This window comes from Anabrus simplex, chromosome 1 (genome assembly GCF_040414725.1).
Source record: "Anabrus simplex isolate iqAnaSimp1 chromosome 1, ASM4041472v1, whole genome shotgun sequence".
NCBI classification, from domain to species: domain Eukaryota; kingdom Metazoa; phylum Arthropoda; class Insecta; order Orthoptera; family Tettigoniidae; genus Anabrus; species Anabrus simplex.
This window is the reverse complement of record NC_090265.1, coordinates 1090850081-1090871903: the sequence shown is the minus strand read 5'-3', so window position 1 is coordinate 1090871903 and position 21823 is coordinate 1090850081. Positions and strand designations below refer to the sequence as shown.

At 42.4% G+C, this 21823-nt stretch overlaps 1 protein-coding gene across 2 annotated transcripts in view; it reads right to left on the bottom strand.

Annotated features, from left to right (window-relative positions):
- LOC136858028 (peroxidase) overlaps positions 1-21823 on the bottom strand; it is a 210835-nt gene that overhangs the window by 166532 nt on the left and 22480 nt on the right. For both annotated transcript variants that reach the window (XM_067137234.2, XM_067137235.2), the window contains exons 2-3: positions 12967-13102; positions 3609-3870 (exon numbers count right to left, since the gene is read on the bottom strand). In XM_067137234.2, the coding sequence (XP_066993335.2) occupies positions 3609-3870; positions 12967-13099 (395 nt within the window). In that variant the 5' untranslated portion in view covers positions 13100-13102. The remainder of the gene's footprint in view (positions 1-3608; positions 3871-12966; positions 13103-21823) is intronic.

Below are 21823 nucleotides of genomic sequence, written 5' to 3'. Positions count from 1 at the left end.
TTTCTTAGAAATTATTTGAATGTTGGATGCTGCAGTTTATGCAGGGGAATATTAGCTCCTACCATTTCAGTGCATAGCTCTGAAGACAATTATTGTTTTGGTCACTGTTCACAGTGGACTGGTAGAAAGGCTGCGTTGAAACTGCTTTCTGTACTCGTGTCAGAGGCATTGCAGTTTTTCTATATTGCCATATATGGTATTTTTTTCACCTGATCTGAAAAATAATAAAAATGACATAAAACAATACCTGAGTAGTGTGGAGGAGAGATCGTTCCTTCATGCTTGCCAGGGATCCTTCAAGCTGCCCCTAGCAGTGTTCTTACTAACAACGAAGAATTAAAATGGAGGCACTATAAATCTCAGATTTGAGAACATTTTATTTGTTGCTGTTCGCCGGCTTTGGTCAGGTGGGTCAGCTGTCATGAAGACTATTTTCTGTTGCCTACAATAGATCCTACATCGTGTGTGCCCACAAGCCTGCCACCCTCATTGAAACTGAGAAAACCGCGTAATTTGAACTTGTTGTGGCATGCACCTGTAGCATTACTTTTTGTCACAGTTTAGCAAGACTCGGCCCTAACCTGGGCAGAGACAGAGATATTAGAAATATTCAAGAAGCAATAATTTTCTGCCAACGGGGAATGTCGGTATCCCTTAAAAATCTTCCTATTATGTCCATTAGTAGTTATGTGTATTCGTTTTTCTTCACTTCTTTAGTTAGCCAGGCTGAGTGGATCAGATGGCTGAGGTAAAATTGTTCCTTGTTTCTCCTGATGGAGATGTCCCAAGCACTATTTCTGGTGACTTCCGAGAATTCCCGTTTTTGACCGTGGGGTAAACATTTATTGAGAACTGAGAAGATAATTCTGTCGAGCACACCAGCTAATGCATTGGAAAAAAACCGGCTTCTTTAAAATACAGTCAAAAGGCATCAAATAGGCAATTATACTCTAAACAGGCACAAACCCCTGAGATAGGCATTTATAGGCACAATGAAACCGACGAAATCTAGGTAAAAAGACCCTAAAACGGATTTATATCTCAAAAGCCTACGTTTCTGAACACAGGAATAAAATAGGCAAATTCCCATCTGTAGTTATAACATTATATAAGTGACCCGATGGGATATGGAATGGAATAACCCTGCTGTACTGAGCATTCCACGTGAAATCGAACAGCAAAAATAGTGTGTAATTTTTAACTTTTAGAGAAATATCAGCTTCCTATATTCAACTGTCTTCATTATATTAAAAATGTAGAACATAGCATATTTTTGCGATACTTAACTTTTTACAGAAATATTATGAAGGAACTAAGAAGATAGGACCTTCGGTTCTTTATAGTTATAAAGATGTAGAATGCAATAATAAGGAATTTACTATGTAATAACATGTTCTGAAAACATATTTATTAAATCTGCCTGACTTCCTCACATTAAAAGAAAATTGGCCATCTCATCAAAGCCGGAGAGGAATTACATCCTTAATTCTTTGGGGATCTTCCTGAATTGTATGTGTGAATTTACCTGTTCAGTTTTCGGAACTCGCACCAGAACTTATATAACTCTACTTACAGTCTGCGCATTTCAGTTAAATACGCTTCATTGCTACCCGCTTGTTGAGCAGTTACATGCCTCTTGTGTGAGCTCAACCTCAGCTCAACATTACTTTAATCGCATAACATTAACAGCCCCTTAGATCGGACAGCCCGACACAGATAGGTTTTATGGCGACCATGGGTTAGGAAGGGGCGAGGATTGCGAAGGAAGCGGCCGTGGCCTTAACTAAGGTACGGCCCCAGCATTTGCCATGTGACAAAGTGGGAAACCACGGAAAACCAACTGTCGAAACTAAAAGCCTTGATGTAATCAAATATTTGTCCATTGTGGAATAAAAATAAAATTAACATTTAAATGATTATCTCGATAATATCATGAACAACACACACGATTTTAGTATAATTAAAAAGGCTATATTACATGTGTAAAAATATAAAACACATTCAATTTTCTGTCTGTAAGGATGACTGAATTATGGTCATCGGAATTCACGAAAAATATTATTATACGATAAGTTTAACGACTTTTGCTGTTAGCGCTATTGCCGTTCTTCATTTTTATTTGTACGTTATTTTGATTTTTAAGATTTTCTACACCTATTTTGGAATTTTCTTGATTTTAAATGGCTCATTTTCTATATCATATTTTGTCCGATGTGACGTGAAATGTTCTGTACACGGTCTCTATTGCCGTTTACCGTCATGGATTGTCACCCCATGCTTACCAGCACAGTTACACTAATTCTGTATCCAGCTCCATGACTAAATGGTTAGCATGCTGGATTTGATCCCGGGTTCGATTCCCGGCCAGGTCGGGGATTTCAACTTTCATTGTTCATTCTAATGACTCGGGAGCTGGGTGTGTGTGCTGTCCTCATCATTAGAATTCATCACTATTAGGGCCTCATCTTCTCAGATGCGCAGGTTGCCTATAAGCGTCACCGAGCTCAATAACTGCAGTCGCTTAAGTGCGGCCAGTTAAGTTAAGTGTTCGGGAGATAGTAGGTTCGAACCCCACTGTCGGCAGCCCTGAAGATGGTTTTCCGTGGTTTTCCATTCTTACACCAGGCAAATGCTGGGGCTGTACCTTAATTAAGGCCACGGCCGCTTCCTTCCCAGTGCTTTCCTGCCCCATCGTCGCCATAAGACATATCTGTGTCGGTGCGACGAAAAGCCAATAGCAGAAAGAGCAGCCTATAAGCGTCGAATCGAAATTATTATTTTATACTAATTCTGTATTAAATTTCTCACATTATGCTGGTACTAACATTTTGTTCTACAAGTTGCTTTGCGTCGCTCCGACACAGATATGTCTAATAATGTTATTTGCTTTACGTCCCACTAACTACTATTTAAGGTCTTCGGAGACGCCGAGGTGCCGGAATTTAGTCCCGCAGGAGTTCTTTTACGTGCCAGTAAATCTACCGACACGGGGCTGTCGTATTTGAGCACCTTCAAATACCACCGGACTGAGCCAGGATCGAACCTGCCAAGTTGGGGTTAGAAGGCCAGCGCCTTAACCGTCTGAGCCACTCAGCCCGGCACAGATATGTCTTATTGCGACCATGGGATGGGAAAGACCTAGGAGTGGGAAGGAAGTGGCCGTGGCCTTAACTAAGGTACAGCCCCAGCATTTGCTGGTGTGAAAATGGGAAACCACAGAAAACCATCTTCAGGGTTGCCGACCATGGGGTTCGAACCCACTATCTCGCGAATGCAAGCTCACAGCTGCGCGCCCCTAACCGCACGGCCAACTCGCTCGGTCGTTACTAACTCTCCTAAAAAAGCAAATACATTTGAAAGAGGGAATAGTAATGCATTGATTTCAGTAATGAATTAGCATTCCTACTTGTAGGGCAGGTTAACAGAGCACAGAGGGCAACCTCACTCCACTACTCACCAACACAGACAACTGAGATAATGAACCCACGGAAGCGCCGAACACACCTTCAGCGAATTATAAGGAACTTCAAATCCTGCTTGACCAGATCACACAAGACCAGAACATTTCCATTATCATAAATAAGTTTATATGCAGTAGTAGTACATACGCACGAACGAGCGCCTTGCTTGTCTCACGCGCCAAGTTCAGGTCCCGTGTACTCTTGTTGAAGTACTCAGAAAATCCCGGAAGAGGTGCTGTGAAGAGGTAGTGATGGTATTCAGGTGTGGAATGCTGTACTATGATCCTCTTTCTCTCAACAATATTCCTCTCTCGTGCCATCTCCCGTTGGTTCGCCCGCAATCCTTCGCTTCGTCCTTGCTGGATCACATTTCTTACTGAGGGTCCAGATAAGTCTCTGAGTGACAAATCTGAAAATAAATGTTAACAATCTTTACTCTTGCTGAAAATTTAATAATAATAATAATAATAATAATAATAATAATAATAATAATAATAATAATAATAATAATAATAATAATAATAATAATAATAATAATAATAATAATAATAATAATAATGGATTAAGTAGCTAGGGTGCTTGAAGCATGTGGATTGAACATCAATGCAAAAAGTGTAAAAGTAATAGTAATTACAGTGGCGGCGCGTGACATTCGTCATTGGGGGTTCAACAGAAGGAAGAATTCGTGCCCCCCCTTCCACACACACATACACACACTACCACTCCGTGTGGCGTTGAAGTGAAGAGTGTCTATTTCACCACTCAAAAGCATGTTTTCGAAAGATGGTCAGCGTTCGTGGATGAAAATCGAGGTTTCCCCTGCCCAAAAGTGCATTAGAATGTTATCGAGGATTACGTGAAGGCTGTGGTGACAATGCATTGCCGTGCAGGACGGTTGTCAAGGCGTTTCGTGTGGGTCAGAATGTTATCGAGGATTACGTGAAGGCTGTGGTGACAATGCATTGCCGTGCAGGACGGTTGTCAAGGCGTTTCGTGTGGGTCAGAATGAGACTGCGGGTTTGAACCGTACAAGTCGGCCGTCCATTCTTCAAGAATATATTGATACTTTGAGTAGTCTCGTTTCCGTAGACCATCGATGGATTATCCGGGAATTATCCGTAGAGATTGGTCTCAGTCATCAAACTCACCGACGCACAGAAAATGCCACAGTATGCACTGGCTGGCATCCACCAGGAAAGATACCGCAATGAAGGAGACGCATTCCTACAGCGTATTTTCGCCATTCAAGACGTGGGCACGAGCCTAAGAGCCTGAATTAAAGCGTCAATCGAATGAATGGTGTCACTCAGGTTTGCCACGTCCACAGAAGTTTTGACAGGAACCCAGTAGGTGATGCTGAAGCTGATTGTGGCATACGACTACGAGGGTGTTATTCTTACGCATACTTTGCCTGAGGGACAAACCGGCAACAGTTATTACTATTGCCGATTTATGTGGCGACGACATCTACGTCCGGCTATTCGGCGCAAACGTCCACATTTTTTTGCGAGACGATCGCCCTATTGTGTTGCATGACAACGCACGTTGTCATGTCACAAACAATGCCAAGCTCTCCTTGCAACGGTGGCATTGGGAGGTCTTGGAACACCCTCCGTACTCACCTGACATGAGTCCTTGTGACTTCAACCTGTTTCTAAAGTTGAAGGAACTCCTCCGAGGTCGCCGATTGCCTGACGTGGCATCTACACTTCGTCGCTGTCGTCAACAGAGAAACGCCTTGGGAATTATAGTCCCGTACGGCTTCTCGAAATTTGACAAAAGGTAATAGACTTTGCGGGTGAGTACACTGAAAGAATGTAATGCAATTCCACTTGTTAGTGAAATATTGCGTTCTATCAATATTGCCACGACATTATGTACAGCCCTCGTAGAATGACATTAGTGGACGAATAAGGTTGAGTGGAGTTTTTAAAAGCAAGAAAGATCATAATATCACTCGAAGGTTGGAATAGTGGCAATCTATATATACATATGTATAAAATAAGAGTTCTGTCTGTACATTTCTCAGAATTTAAAAAGAATGGTATTTCTCTATCGGTCATGTTCACAGTAACAAGGAAACGCACTTTTTTCTTTTCCGTAATTTCTGCCTGTCTGTATATATGCACGCGCATTACGAGAAAACGGCTGAAGAGAATGTAATGAAAATGGGCATGTAAAGTCAGGGAGTAAACCACTACAATCTAGGCTATAAAATTTTTTATTCACGCCGAGTGAAATGGTAGATTAGGGGAAGGCTTAAAATTTAATTTTCAAATGTTTATGTTATTAGCGGTCCTATCGATAAATACTACGTAACTAAAGTTATATAGAATTAAACTTCCAATCATTTATGTCTTATACATTTTCACCGCACCAGCTATGGTAACAGAGATATTCATGAATTCGTATTTTTGTTGCCAAGTCCATATCAACGTCAAGTCACGAGACAATGGGTAAACAGAATTTAATGAAAATAGGTATGCAGGCTAAACAAAAAATGCCGCACTTGGAGGTCGGCATACGATTCCTCATCCCATTGCAAGACAGAAGTTTCTATAGCCAAATCGGATCTGGTGCTGTTTGAAAACAAGTCGAAAACGAGAAGCTGGCAACACTGTCACATCCTGCAGCGCATCTGAATGTAATACAGAAACGTGCATCATCCCGCTCTACCGTACCCGCCGTCGCAGCTCACTGAGTAGACGGCTGGGTTATTAAACCCATATGCACCATGGAACTACGGCTGGAATCTACGTCAGGTAGGTTTTTTTTCTTTTTGTGTGGGTGACATCAGATCCCTAGTTCCCGTCGTGTAACTGCGTTTGTAAGCATGACATCCTGTTGTCACATGACAATAGTCGAACACATGACAGTGTGATCCATTCAACTGCATGCATGAGTCGACTAACCACGCAGTGCACAACCATAATTGGTCCTGTCAAGTGCACGTAGGGCGGCTTCCTGCTGGATTACACAATCGGCGAATATGCTTTTAGTGTTGGCTGCATCCGATAACCAAGCTTCTACTACTGCTCGTGAGTATGCAGCACGGTACCCTGAAAGGCGTCATCCCGATAAGAATGTTTTTCGTCGCCTTGAGTAACGCCTGCGGGAAACCAGTAGTCTTCGTCCACAAGTAGTGGAGAGAGGTCGTCCAAGGACTAGACGTACTCCACAAACAGAGGACGACAATCTTGAAGCCCTTCGCCAATCACCTCGGCGAAGTACCCGTGATATTGCTAGGCAGTACCAGGTATCTCAAGCATTGGTTGTTGACGTGTTGCACGACGAAGAACTGCTCCCATATCATTACACGTTAACTCAACACCAGCAGCCAGAAGACCGCATTCAACGAGTGCAGTTCTCTGAATGGATTTTGCAACAAGTTGAAGATAACGAACATTTAATAAAGAATGTGATATGGAGTGACGAATGTAGGTTCACTCGGGAAGGTATATTTAACCATCACAACAGCCATTATTGGTCTGACCACAACCCACGTGTCACTCGTGAATGTAGCTTTCAGGCACGCTTTGGCATAAATCTGTGGACTGGAACCGTCGGAGGAGTGCTTTTAGGTCCTTACCTATTGCCGGACAAGTTGAATGCGCCCCACTATCGTACGTTTCTGGGCAATACTTTGCCTGACGCTTTAGAAAACGTTCCACTTGGTTTTCGGCGATAGCTAATGTTAAATGAAGCGTTTCCAGGGAAATGGATTGGTCGTGGAGGTCCAATGTTCTGGCCTCCACGTTCCCCGGACCTTAATCCACTAGATTTTTATTTGAGGGGACACTAACAGGAACTTGTTTATAGTACTCCACCCATGGATGTACAAGACCTAATAGCTCGCGTGCATGCTGCATCGGCAATGGTGGATGCAGGTGTGTTGCGTAGGGTCGGGCAAAGTATGCTCCAGCGAGTGGCGAAGTGTTTGCAACTGCAAGGTGGTCGCTTAGAACATCTGCTGTGAAGTGAAAGTGTACGTACCGGCTCTGTGAAGATAAGACTGGACGTCACACGTACACTGTGGCATTATTGTGCGTAGCAAAATGGGCAATCCAATGTAGCCTACGTACTGTACTGTATTGTGTTTCATTGTATCGCATTGGATAGAGACGATGTTACTGTATCCACTATTATGTTCTACGTATTGGCTTTATTTGTGCCATGGACGACACGAAGTGGTCATTTACGTCTGTAAGAAATTCATATTATGTTTGAATATTAAATAAAGGTAACTGTAACGGTAAGACAGAACATAGTGTATTGCATAGTGGAGGTGTACATTGGATACAATTTGATACATGAATTGAAAAAATTGGCGCGAACGCGACTCGAAGATCGGCGTGTCCGCACAACGGGCATTTGTGGCGTTAACTCGTCTCACTGAGCTAATGAGACAGCTCCGGCAGTGCACCGAGTTCATGCGACCTGTGCTTGGCCACGCAGCACGCCGTTACAGTGTTGCCAGAGCCTCTTTTCTTAACTCGCATTTCTATTGAACCTTTTGGTGGGAATAAGTTTTGCAAGATAAACTTTTGTCGGGAATTTTGACGAGGAACTGCATGCCGACCTCCACGTGCGGCATTTTTTGTTCACTCTGTATAGAATTGGGAAATACGAAACTACAGTCTAAGCCAGGGCCTCTCAGGGTGCATGCGCGTGGTGCATGCACTGTGCACGGTGCAAAAGACGACTTGGCTTGGTTGACCAGAGTGCAGACGCCCCACTCCTCAATTTGGAGCAATAGCGCTTACTCTCTCTTTCCTCACGCCTGTCTCGCTCGCTCCGCCTGTCTCCCTCTGCCCCACTTGCGCCGTAGCGCCCCAAATCCGAGCTGACTTGAGCCGAGTATAGGCGAGTTGAGCCGAGCTTAGCCGAGTAGCCCAGAGACGAAGCGTTGATCCGAGCCATGCCGAGCGGCAGCGATGCACAGTGCACGGAGTTCTTGCGCCTCTATCTGCACACGTGAGATTTTGGGCGTTTGAGAGGCCCTGGTCTAAGCTATAAACAATTTTATTCACCCTGGATTAAATGGTAGTTTAGGGGAAGACGCCTAAAATTTAACTTTTAAATACCTGCAGTATGTTATTGGTCCTATCGAAAAGTACTACATTACAAAAGTTATAGAGAACACAATTTCCGTTCATTTATGTGTTATTCAGTTTTACCGTACAGACTATGATAAGAGTGGTATTTCAGAGTCGGAAGGAATGTGAAGGCCTACAATATCGAAAGCTCATAAAATTGATCAACCATTGTTTGTCGTGAGTTCTTAGTCTCCTATGCTGCCATTCATCTCCGAAAGATGGGATTACTGCGGCGTACCGAGTATAACAGCCTACATATTGGCAGGAGATAGTTGGGGTGTTAGATAACTTTCTTCTTTAGCATGCCATTCCTCTGGTTCATACATTTTCTGATACTGCTGGTACGTAACACACTGGTTCATCATAGTATTCCATCTATTGAGAGAGGCTCACTTATGACCTGGTCTAGAATTACAATTTCGGCCTATTCCAAATTATAGCATCGCAGTTCACTAAATAACTCAAAATTCAACCCTGAAAAGAGTCGATTATTAAGGAAAGCTTCTTCCTATTCACTTTTATTAAATTGTACATTCATTTTATTCCAAACTAGCTGATCTACCCGTGCTTCGCTACGTAATTCTACATTGTATACAGAAATGTAGGTTAGGTAGAGTACGCGTGGTGTGCAAGACTGTATTAAATTGCATAGCTCTTAACGTTACCCTGGAAACGCGACGAAGAAATCACTAAACGTCTTTTCTCGTATGATGACTGCGTTAGGGAATTTTCATTGTGATGGTAGACACGCTTGCCTACCATCAGTCGCAGTCAGGTTGGGGAAGTGCATTATAATGGCAGACGATGACTTTCCACCTGCCTGTTTACATCCTCAGAAAGACTATCTTAATAATTTTCCCAACTGAAATGAACATATGTCATTACAATGACGTCAGTAGGAATAGCGCGAGTGAAAGCAGTGATTTCACATGAAATACTCGATCAAATGAAAAACCACACATTTTCTCAATTTGAACGAACAGTACTGCGCTGCCGATCTAACAGTCCAAAGTTCCAGAGCTGGAATGACCAGGCCGCAGACAGCCACGATCTGTAAACACTCTTAATCTTTTTTCGGAGGAGGGGGGGGGGTTCGAATAGTGGAGAGTCCCAGGGCAAAAGCTATGCCCTTTTACTAATCTGTTTCCTAGGAGTACCCGATGAGTCGGAAAATCTCAGTTCACTATACTAGCGGCGGAAAAATCTATCTGACTTGGAGGCAATTTTTTCCTCCAATCCAGAGGAGAAACCCACTCTTCACTGGAAATTTTGAATAAAATGAATATAGAATTTAATAAAAGTGAAGTGGAAGAAGCTGTTTTTAAGAACCGGCTCTTTTCAGGGTTGAATTTTGAGTTATTTTGTGAATTGTGGTGCTATAATTTGGAATATGCCTAAACTATAATTCTAGACCAGATTATACTACTACTACTACTACTACTACTACTACTACTACTACTAAGTGAGCCTCTGCCTTAAGAGTGAACCCTGCTCTTTCAAAACATTGCGTCAAGAGTAGGGATCGAATAGCTGGAATACTATGATGAACCAGTGAGTTACGTACCAGCAGTACGGTATCAGAAAATCTGTGGACCAGAGGAATGGCATGCTAAAGAAGAAAGTTTTCTAACTCCCCAGCTACTTCCCGCCAATATTCAGTACGCAGCAGTAATCCCATCTATCGGAGTTGAGCGGCAGCATAAGAGACAAAGAACATCACCACAAGCAATGGTCAATGTAATGTTATTGCTGATCAATGTTATGCGCTTTCAACATTGTAGGCCTTCACATTTAGTTTTCTTCCAACTCTGAAATACCACTCTTATCATAGTCGGTACGGTAAAATTGAATCAAACATAAATAGCCCGAAAAGGTACTTTCTATAACCTTTGTTATGAAGTACTTTTCGAGAGGACCAGTAACATAGGTATTTAAAAAATAAATTTTAGGCGCCTTCCCCTAAACTATAATTTCATACAGAGCGAGTAAATTGTTTATAACTTAGACTGTAGTTTCTTATTTCCCGACTCTAGATACCGATTTTCATTAAATTCTGTTAACCCATTTTCTCGTAGCTCGGCGTTGATATGGACTTCGCAACAAAAATACAAATTCATTAATACCTGCGTTATCAAAGCAGGTATGGTAACAACGTCTGACATAAATTACGGCAATTTAATTCTATATAACTTTAGTTATATGGTATTTACCGGTAGGACCACTAATAGTGTACATGTTTGAGAATTACATTTTAGGCCTTGCCCTAAACTACCATTTCACTCAGCGTGAGTAAAATGATTTATAGCCTAGATTGTAGAGGCACACCCCCCGACTTCCATTACCGATTTTCATTAAATTCTCTTCAGCCGTTTTCTCGTGATGCGTGTACAGACAGACAGACAGACAGACAGACAGACAGACAGACAGACAGACAGACAGACAGACAGACAGACAGACAGACAGACAGACAGACAGACAGACAGACAGACAGACAGACAGACAGACAGACAGACAGACAGACAGACAGACAGACAGACAGACATTACGGAAAAGTAAAAACTGCATTTCCTGGTTACTATGCACATGACCGATACAGAAATACCTTTTTTTTTCAAATTCTGAGCAATCTACAGGCAAAACTCTTATTTTATATTAGCAGCGAAGAGAGGGTTTCTCTCTTTCTGAGGATGTAAAAAGGGCAGGTGGAGAGAGGGTTTCTCCTCTGGCTTGGAGGAAAAATTTGCCTCAAAGTCAGATAGTTTTTTCTACCCCCACCAGTGTAGTGAATTGAGATTTTCCGACTCATCGGGTACTCCTATTAAACATATGTGTAAAAGGGCATAGCTTTTGCTCTGGGACTCTACACTTTTTACCCCCACCCCATAAGTTAAAGTGTGTTTACGGTTGACGGCTGTCTGCAGCCTGGTCATTCCAGATCTGCAACTTTGAACTATTAAATCGGCAGTGTAGTATATTTGTTAAAAGTGAGAAATAGTGTGGTTTTTCATTTGATCGAGTTTTTCATATGATAGCATTGCTTTTAATCGCGACGTTCCTACTGGCGTCCTTGTAATGACCTATGTCGATTTCAGTTGGGAAAACCACGAAGACAGTCTTTCTGAGGATGTAAAAAGGGCAGGTGGAGACTGAGTGCCTGCCATTATAATGACAACTCCCCAACTTGATTGTGCTGATGGTAGGCAAGAGGGCCTAACCCAGTCTTCACATAAAAAAAACTGTTCGGCGACTTCCCCGTTGCGTTTCAAGGTTACGTAAAGAGTAATGCAATTTAATACTATCTTACAACGTCTACACTGTCTGACATAGAATTCTGTATACAATGTAGAATTCCGTAGCGAAGCGCGGGTACATATAAGAAAAAAGATAAGATAAAGGTAAGATAAAACTGGAATTCAAAAGGAAAAATTGGGGCAATTATTAATTTGTAGGAAGAGAAAATAGGGAATGGAATCATTTATGAAGGGAAAATTCTTTGAAATAGGTAAAGACTGGGTAGACAGTGAATAGGGAATAGGTAATCTGGGAGACAGTCCTCAGTGCAGATCAATGACGATTGATTGATGGTGAAAGGGAGGAAAGTCTAAGGAATAAAGGAAGGAAGGAGAAAGAATGGAAAGAGTAAGAAAGGAACGGAAGAAGGTAGAAAGAAGGAGTAATGAAAGAGAGGAATGATGGAAAGAGAAAGGAAGGAATAGCGGGAAATGAAATGAAATGGTGTATGGCATTTAGTGCCGGGAGTGTCCGAGGACATGTTCGGCTCGCCAGATGCAGGTCTTTTGATTTGACTCCCGTAGGCGACCTGCGCGTCATGATGAGGATGAAATGATGATGAAGACGACACATACACCCAGCCCCCGTGCCGGCGAAATTAACCAATGATGGTTAAAATTCCCGACCCTACCGGGAATCAAACACGGGACCCCTCTGATCAAAGGCCAGCACGCTAACCATTTAGCCATGCATGAATGAATGAAGAAAGGAGCGAAGGGATTGTGGAAGGGATAGTGGGAATAAATAAATAAATAAATAAATAAATAAATAAATAAATAAATAAATAAATAAATAAATAAATAAATAAATAAATTCTCTTTGTTATAACAGGAGTATGAGAACTTAGTGACACAGGCACTAACGTTTCAGGAAGGTAGTAATGATTTGAATTCTGATGATTACTTATGGGATTTGTAAAGGGAACGCTACGTTTCTTGGTTCGGAATCCAAATAAGTACCGTCTTCGAGGACGGCAGCTGTTAATGTTGGTTATGATTACAAGAAAAATAATCATGTAAAACTGAAAGCTTGTTTGTTAATATTGTATGAAATACTATTTGGAGATCAGACCTGCTTAGCGTATTAATACTGGCCGTATGTAATAAACACATCGTTACCTGGTTCTATTCGAGATCCACACCAAGGAGCTTGTCGGCGCGTGAACATCTGCACGATATTCTCCGCGCAGTTCCGGGCTCGAATTCCGGTGAGAGCGCAGCAAACGACGCAGAAAATGAAGAATTTCTTCATTATCTGAAAGAAGAGAGAAAATAAAAGGCGTTAGGAAATAAAGAAACAACAAGTAAAGAAGCTAAGTGAAGTGTGCATTTCATAATACAGTTTGGAACAATGTTGTGTTGTAGTAAACTACAATTCCGAGTGAATTATTAGTACGAAAATTCACTGCTGCTCTGAAAAATCCGCCGGGCTGAGTGGCTCAGACGGTTAAGGCACTGGCCTTCTGACCCCTACATGGCAGGTTCGATCCTGGCTCAGTCCGGTGGTATTTGAAGGTGCTCAAATACGTCAGCCTCGTGTCGGTAGATTTACTGGCACGTTAAAAGAACTCCTGCGGGACTAAATTCCGGCACCTCGGCGTCTCCGAAAACCGTAAAAGAGTAGTTAGTGGGACGTAAAACAAATAACATTATTATCTGAAAAATCCGACCACCATGCCACTGTGCAGTCGGGATAGTCATCTTAATTTCATAGGATTGTTGTTGTTTGAGTCATCAGTCCATAGACTAGTTTGATGCAGCTCTCTATGCCACTCTCTTCTGTGTTCTTTTCATTTCTACGTCATGTTTATCATTGAGTAGAGAAAAGAGAAAAATATTTTACAGTCAAATATAAGAGATATTCAACGATGTGTCCTCTCCTGCAACATGCAATATGGTGTTCACTTCTGCGTGTCGGCTAGTGTATACAGAAGTATCCATTCAGTCTTCCTTTAGCTGTGCCCGAAACTCATGAGCATTTACTGGTAATCAAATGTAATGCTGTCCTCGACTTTTTATCATGATTCATAACGTTTTACATGACGTAACTAGTGTTCTAACGAGGCACAGGATTGAAACTTTATCCACCTACAAGCAAGATCCTGACCCGGAAAATCGCGTTACGGCCAAATTGCCAACCTCACTTAGAACATCGAGGATGGTTTCGATCGAAGGGAAGTCTTTGGAGTTGCTTTTATTGATCTCACTGTTGCATCCGATATCGCGAACCACAAGGAGCTACTGAAAAAATGTATGACTTGACTAATGATCACCAAATGACCTTTATTTTACAGTTTTGCTTTACGTCGCACCGACAGACATAGGTCTTATGGCGACGATGGGATAGGAAAGGCTTAGGAATGGGAAGGAAGCGGTCGTAGCCTTAATTGAGGTACAGACCCATCATTTGCCTTGTGTGAAAATGGGAAACTACGGGAAACCATCTTCAGGGCTGCCGACAGTGGGGTCCGAACCTACTATCTCCCGGATGCAAGCTCACAGCTGCGCGCCCCTAACTGCACGGCCAACTCGCCCGGTACATACTTTATTGTCACCTTCGTGGAGAACGGAATGTTCTTCAGTAAATGGTGGGTCCAGAAGAATGGTCTTCCCCAAGAATCCTAGCTCCATACTTATACAACATCCACACCAATGACCAGCCCACGTCAAATAGTTCACCTATACTGCCGACACAGTGGTTGTCGCACAAGGCTGTAGTTTTGCGAAGGCAGAAAATGAACTGCCCAAGACTTAGGACGAGCTCTGCCTATACTACGATACCAACCATCTCAAGCCAGACTCGAGCAAGACACAAGTCTATCTCTTCCACTCGGCGAGGTAACCAACTCTTACTCTGCCCGATGCCGAAATACCTGGACGTTATTCTAAATCGTACTCTGCCAGTACCAAGGATAAAGTCTGCGCTCGAAAAATCATCATCAGGAAGCTGACAATCAAAATCTGGGGAGCATACCCACGGACTCTTAGAACTTCAGCCTTGGCGCTACGCATATCTGCCCTTGAGTATGCTGAACCAGTATGAAACGCCCCTGCTCATCTGAAGCAGGTAGATGTTGCTGTTAATGCAACTGCAGGATCGTGGCCACAGAAACTCATCGGCATAGCTTTACTTCACATCCGAAGGCACTTTGCTGCAAATATGGAGAAGACGAAGTAGGAAATAATTTGTCATCCTCTGGTATACACTGGAGGTGATTTACTGTCACATCTTACAATGCTCCACATCACATAGTCTTCCTTTGTTGCGATATGAGGTACGCCTTCGACGATGCAGTCCTGATAGGGGCGCTCATCTGACAAGGATGAGCTTATCGTGTTCACTTAAAAACAGAAACAATGCTCTGCCATTCCTACCTCAGGTTCCCCTGTGGATCTGGACAGTAGAGTACCTCCTTGGTATCTCCTGCCTACCGTAATAGGTAAATGAAAGGGGAGTCCCCAGGGGAGTTGCTATTTACCAACTGATGTGCCCAACTTAGCACTCTGGGGCGAAACGCTAGCAACCAGGAATGTGTTAGCTGGAAAATTTATAATGTCCAATAACGGACCAACTATATTGGTATTATAAATTTACTCATTCGGAACAAGTATTTCAGGTTCCCTATGGGAATCAGCATCTTTATCAACTAAGTTATAATACTGATTCATTGAACTAATAAGTAGAAAAACCTTAGTATGCCTATTTACTAGCTGAGTTCTTTGGAATTATCTTTTGATTACCTTTTCAACACTGCAAATAAATCCGTCTATTATTTAAACCTCCCTGTAAGAAGAGGGCAGTGAATGAATGTGGGGATTATTTTCAAATGAGCTGAGAGCGGGAGGCCGTTATAAGGTAAAATTATATCCATGGGGTTCATTCCTGAGTCCCGCACATTTCTTCCCGCGTAACGTCGCTTCATGCTGATGTCACGTGAAGGCTCCTGTCGGCACCTGTTGCGGCGAACTCTCAGTACAGGTCTATATGCAGAGTCTTATAACATTTTCTTTATTTTGTCGATTGTTGTGTTAAACATGAAGGATTATAAGTATGGATTGTGAGAATGGCTGGGCAGACGCACAACTCTGGTATACTTTAAACAAGGACGTTGAAAGTAACTTCATCAAGCTACCCAATGACGCGTTCGAGGTGTTGAACTCCAGGGCGCCTAAATATGGAAAAGACTCGCGTTATAAATGGATATGGCTTAAACTTAAGGAGCCAGGAAAATACTCTGAAGCTCTTTCTGGAGGTTATTACACAAGTGAGAGTTGGTAAATGGAAAACTTTACTTCGTTTCAGAAGAGTTCCGTAATTTCTATTAACTCTCTTCTTGGGACGTTTTGAAGACACGAAACATGCAAGTGTGTCTTATATTTTAATTGCCAAATTAAACCAAGTATGCTTGGACAATTTTTTCAGTGTCTGTTGCTTAGGAGCTTGTTATAGCAATCCTTCCCCTTTTGAAGGCTGTAACAGAATTCGACGACTATTACTTACAGACAGTAATGAAATCCCTCTCTCCAGTAGTATGTCAGTGGAAGCTCAAAATAGTCCATCTCCGAGTGGTAAGGCTAGTTTTCATCCTCAAGCTGATAATGAATGAATCAATGAATTATGCATAGACGTTGTTAACAACTGGATTTGTTTATCTCGCCCGTCAAGATGGCAGTACTGAGGTTGGCGATGCGTTGTTGTCTGTCAAAAAGCACGTGGCTGTCATAAAACACGTGGATTTGTTTACCAATTCAAATCTCGCGCTAGTTAGGTTAAGTTGGTACCACTGAGGTTTAGGCCCGTCAAGATGGCAGCAGTGAGGTTAGCGATGCGTTGTTGTCGATGACAGCTGTCAAAAAGCACGTGGCTTTGTTTACAAATTCAAATTTCCCGCGGGAGGCGGAGGAGGCCTCTGGGAAGGCCCCTCGGGAGGCGGAGGCGGAGGAGGCCTCTGGGAGGGCCCCCCGTGAGGCGGAGGCGGAGGGGTCCCTGGGACCCCTGAGGCGGAGGCGGCGCCCGAACTGTCCTATTATACTACTGTTGTTAACAACTGGACCTATAGATGAAACGGAAGGAACGTTGGAGTTGTTAAGGATGGAAGATTTGAGTCAGGACTTCGAAGTTGAAGACGTAAACCAGGATCCAATTAAATATCTTGTAGGCTACCTGGCATTCAAATATCGCTCTGCAGATGGAAGCTTGGGTAATTATTGGCGTGTGGCTTCCGAAGAGGCCTGGTGCAGGTCTTTCAAGTTGACACCGTATAGGCGACCTGCGCGTTTGTTAGGATGGGGCCCAACCTATGATGAAAGTTAAAATTCCCGACCCTGTCTGGAATCGACCCGGGTCCTCCTGGCATGCTAACAGTTTAGCCTTGGAGTCGGACACAGCTTGAGTGATAAAGGCGAAATGTTTGCGTTGCTACAAGGAAGTACCTCAGTTATTTCAAAGGGAGGCCTTACTCGTCAACCGGAAAATGGTGTCAAAACGTTATGCAGTTTCAGGTACCGTTTGGCAGTTTTCACGGGCTTTTTCCCGAACTTGACGAGAATTATCTCTCTGTACGTCAAAACTAAAACTTTCATTAGAATACGTCACCTCAACAAAAACGTCAAATAGATGTTATGAAGAAGTATTCCACGAAGAAGAGTCGACTGTGGACATGTTCAGCTTCTTCAACAAATTTCTATGTCATCGAAATGTGAATTCTAAATACAATTAAACTAACAACTATTCCAGTATTTCTGTGTATGAATTGAACTTGCAGTTGGCTTTTAGGATGTAATTACTCAGAGTTTCTTCTATTATTTATCTACAGTATCATATGAATGATTACAGGAGGTATGTAAAGTACTATTTTAATATGCCCAGGCCAACCTTTTAATTATTTATTAAAATTGAACTTATTTTTCTTAATTATAGACGTTTATGCTGCTTCAAAGCAAATGCAGGCGCGCACTCCTAGCCCTCCAGGCTACGTCACGCACGCACGATGAATGAGAGCGCTGTGAGTGGGAATGACCTACCTAATATACTCTACCTACCTTGGATTCTTTCAGTGTGCTATGGCTCTGTATGTCTCGCTGCAGCGGAAGTTTGGCTCCCAGCCAATGTCCAGTGTGCCGATAATGAACTGTGTGTGTGTGTGTTGTGTCTCACTGATCCGTCATTACGCCTCTCAGCACTGTCTGCTGCGAGTCAGCTGAATCTTGTGCCGTGAGGTCGCCGTTTCTGTGAATCGATTCACTCGGACACTTGAATGAATCGATACACTGCTTCGTATCATACACTCAGTAGCCAACACTCCACCTTAGCTGAATAACCCTTATAATTTGTTAACAACTGTAGATAGGATGTACATATACCTGGATACCTCGCAATTGTTATCAACAGAGTAGCATTTTTGCGATGCAGATGGGGCTGTGTTCTGTGATAATTCCCCTTCATTGATATTATGTGTTTATAAGTGCCGGATCATTTCAGAAGTATTTCTGCCTGCGTAGTTTACTTCTTTTGTACAAACAACACAGCGGCCTGTGCTATGTGGCATCTTTTCAAAATAAATTACCTTGCGTTTCGGACATCGTATTAAAGTTATCGCGTACAATTAGACACAATTACACATTGCATCGTCATACACCAAAGTACCTAATTATGACGCGAGTACTTTACAACATTGAATGGAATTATTCGTCACCAAAATATCGGTACACAGAATCAGTGCTCATATGATATTGAATGCGGGGTCTGATTACCTGTCCAAAGAACTGGAGCAAACTCAGGCATTTTAGATTACACGTTCCACTCATGCGTAATGGTGGTTGCATATGCAGCGAGGCGCATCTTGCTCCGTCTCGAGTTTGAATAATGCATGCCTCTAGTATCCAGTTAGGTGAACCTACAGTAGCCTTCAGTTTCTGTACTTAGCCTACTCATTCGTGTACTTGCCGCTGCATACAATGCCAGAATGGGTATCCTTTATAATTATGTTATACTGCGTCAAAATGCACCTCGGTAGAAATGAAGGAAATGATAGCCCTTATGGCTTGTTGACACGTATTTACGGAATAGAGAAGGCCGTGGTTGGCTATTCGCATACTTGGCACAAACAATATTCATCTCCGTCTACCTGTAGGCCTACGACACGCTACTCGCCACACAATGCAGGCACAACGCTCTAGAGATATCTGGAAATTTGTCGCAAGAAAAATGCCAGCGCTAATTTCGAGAAATCTTGAGAAATTTCGGGACCTCATCTCTGAATGCCCATAACTAGGCTAACGCAGTGGCGTTTGTGCATTCCGGCGGAGAGAGCAGTTCACAATGGTGGTTTGGTTGGTAGAGCAATTAGAGTGTGTTACTGGGACAACAGCTATATTATAGTTATGTCTAATGGTGGTATATTCATTTTTATTAGTATTATAACGTGACAGTTTATCCAACTTCTGACGCCAGTTGCAACGTGATGGCGGGTAGATAAATAAACATACGGCTGGTAGCGTTTAATCTGGGATTGATTAACTAACACTAGTTGCTTACACACTATACGGACACACCGGGACCACAACTTACACTATACAGTACACACAGTTACACAAGTTTGCGCTCTCTCTGCTCAGTCACACTAGTTCTTCACACTATTGCCTACAAACTAAGAAAAGTACACTACACGCTCTTCCACAACTGTCACTCAACAGTGCTTACGGTGAGTTGAGAGACACTAGCGAAAATGAAATTAAAATAAAATACAGTACATTCCGATAAAAAAAATAATGAACTATATTACAAAATATTTTCGACGTACAATGATTATTTTTACAATCGATAGACCCACCTCGGGCTTTCCTGCACATTTCCATCCGATGCGACATAGAGTCAATTAAATTTTGACACTGTTCCTTAGACATTTATTCTTGAACCGAGTAACACACAACTTCAATTCAGTCAGGCTTCTTGGTTGCAACTACATCACTGCAAAACTTTCTCTGTCTTTGTGCGTCGAACTAGTATTTTTCTCTTAGAAAATAACTCGAAGCGAGATTCTTCGGAGAAAACAACACGTCTCCACGATTCATTTTCCGATGCTGCCTACAAAACTACAAGCGTATTCTTGTCCACTCTAGACAAAATACGTTTCAGCAGTGCATACCTTCATTCTTAATACCATTTATATAACGCCTAGACGAAACCGTGCTAAAAGTAACGTCCACCCCACTCCAAGGAGCGTCAACAATCGTGCTGCACTTGTGATATTTAGTCACAATGTTCTGCACCCAAGTTTTCGACTCGTCTAGGCTAATGTATCGCACATCACTCGATATGATCTGCTACTCTTAAATGTACCCACAGTTTGCCAATTAACATCAACACCTACAGTCCCACGTCTCATGACTCAATCACAACTTATCCACCAAACAATGAAAAAAACTCACAAGTAAGAAGCTGTCCATAAAAAAGAGGAAGTGGGCAGTCATCTGTACATCCACAACGGTACGGTACTAGCACAGATAGCGCAGGGGGTGCGCTGTCGTAATTGTTCTGAGCGAGTATTCTTAACCATGTTTTCGTTTCTTTTCACGAAATAAAAAACAATTGAACACCCTCTCACTCCGGTTGAGAATTTTTATTTTTTTCATTCTGTGGTATAAGTAGCTATCTACCGAGCAAGTTGGAAGTACGGTTAGAGTCGTGCAGCTATGAGCTTGTGTTCGGGAGATAGTGGGTTCCAATCCCTCCGTCGGAAGCCCAGAAGATGGTTTCCCGTGATTTCCGATTTTCACAACAAGCACATGCTGGGGCTGCCCCTTAATTAAGACCATGGTCGCTACCTTCCATATCCTAGCTCTTTTCCATCCTTTCGTCGCTGAAAATCTTCGATATGTTAGTCCGACGTTAAACAAGTAGTGTAACGGACTCTTCACTTCACCGACAACTACTGTTATGAACCTCGCCACGCACATAACCTTTTTCTACTATTAATATGGACTTACCCTCATTATGATATAAACCGCATTTTCTCTCCTACTGGAACTTACATACTTATGTGAATTTGCACACGTCATACCTTCCATGAACTCTGCTCTATCCACCTTTACGATCTACGATAAACTAACTTCCTTTTCGCCGCCTGACGTCATGTGACATCGCCTGCTTTGTCACGCATGCTCCACTAACCTCTGGAATCTTCCAGACATATTTCTCATTATTCCACACTATAAATACCCGGCCTTCCTCTGAATGTGTTGAGATGGACTTTGGCCTGTGTGGAGGGAGGAACCTTTAACGTCATCTCCGTCCTTAGCGACATGTGCCCTGAACTCTCCATTTTCGGGCAGAACTACTTGGTTCAAGATGAGGTATGACAAACTGATAATGTCCTTATTGTAAATACTTCTATGTTGCATTTGGAGCTATTTTCTTTGCATATTCTAACTGGGAGCAGTGCATTTCCAGGCCGAGATTTCACTTGTATTTTCAATATCTAAGCTTCTATTGACTAACTAGTGACAATTTTCTTTCCAAATGTGCGTGTGGTATATCGGCAACTCTGCGACTCCTATACACACTTGTGCTTAATCAGTGTTTCGCCATTTATGTTTTTGCATACTTCGAAACTGTTTCATTGTAGTATACAGTGACTTACGCCTGCATGACAACGTTAATTTGTGCCTATTCGGGTGATAATTGAAGAGGTGGCGACTTTCATGTTACATTTGGACCTCTGCTTAGAAGACTTCATGCTGGTATACTCCAATCTTGTAACTGTGTACATCCTTTTCTTATTCTCGTTGTTCTACATTTCTCTTTGTACCGTATTCATCCTTTTCTTGTCTATCCCTTTCCTCTCCTGGCCTATTCTCTTATTTGCTTTCATTCTCTTGGATATCTTATTCTTGGTGTAACAAATTTGTATTATATGTGGTTGGGAAAATTCCGTATTTGTACAGACTTCTATTCATGTAATATTGTAAGAGCTTG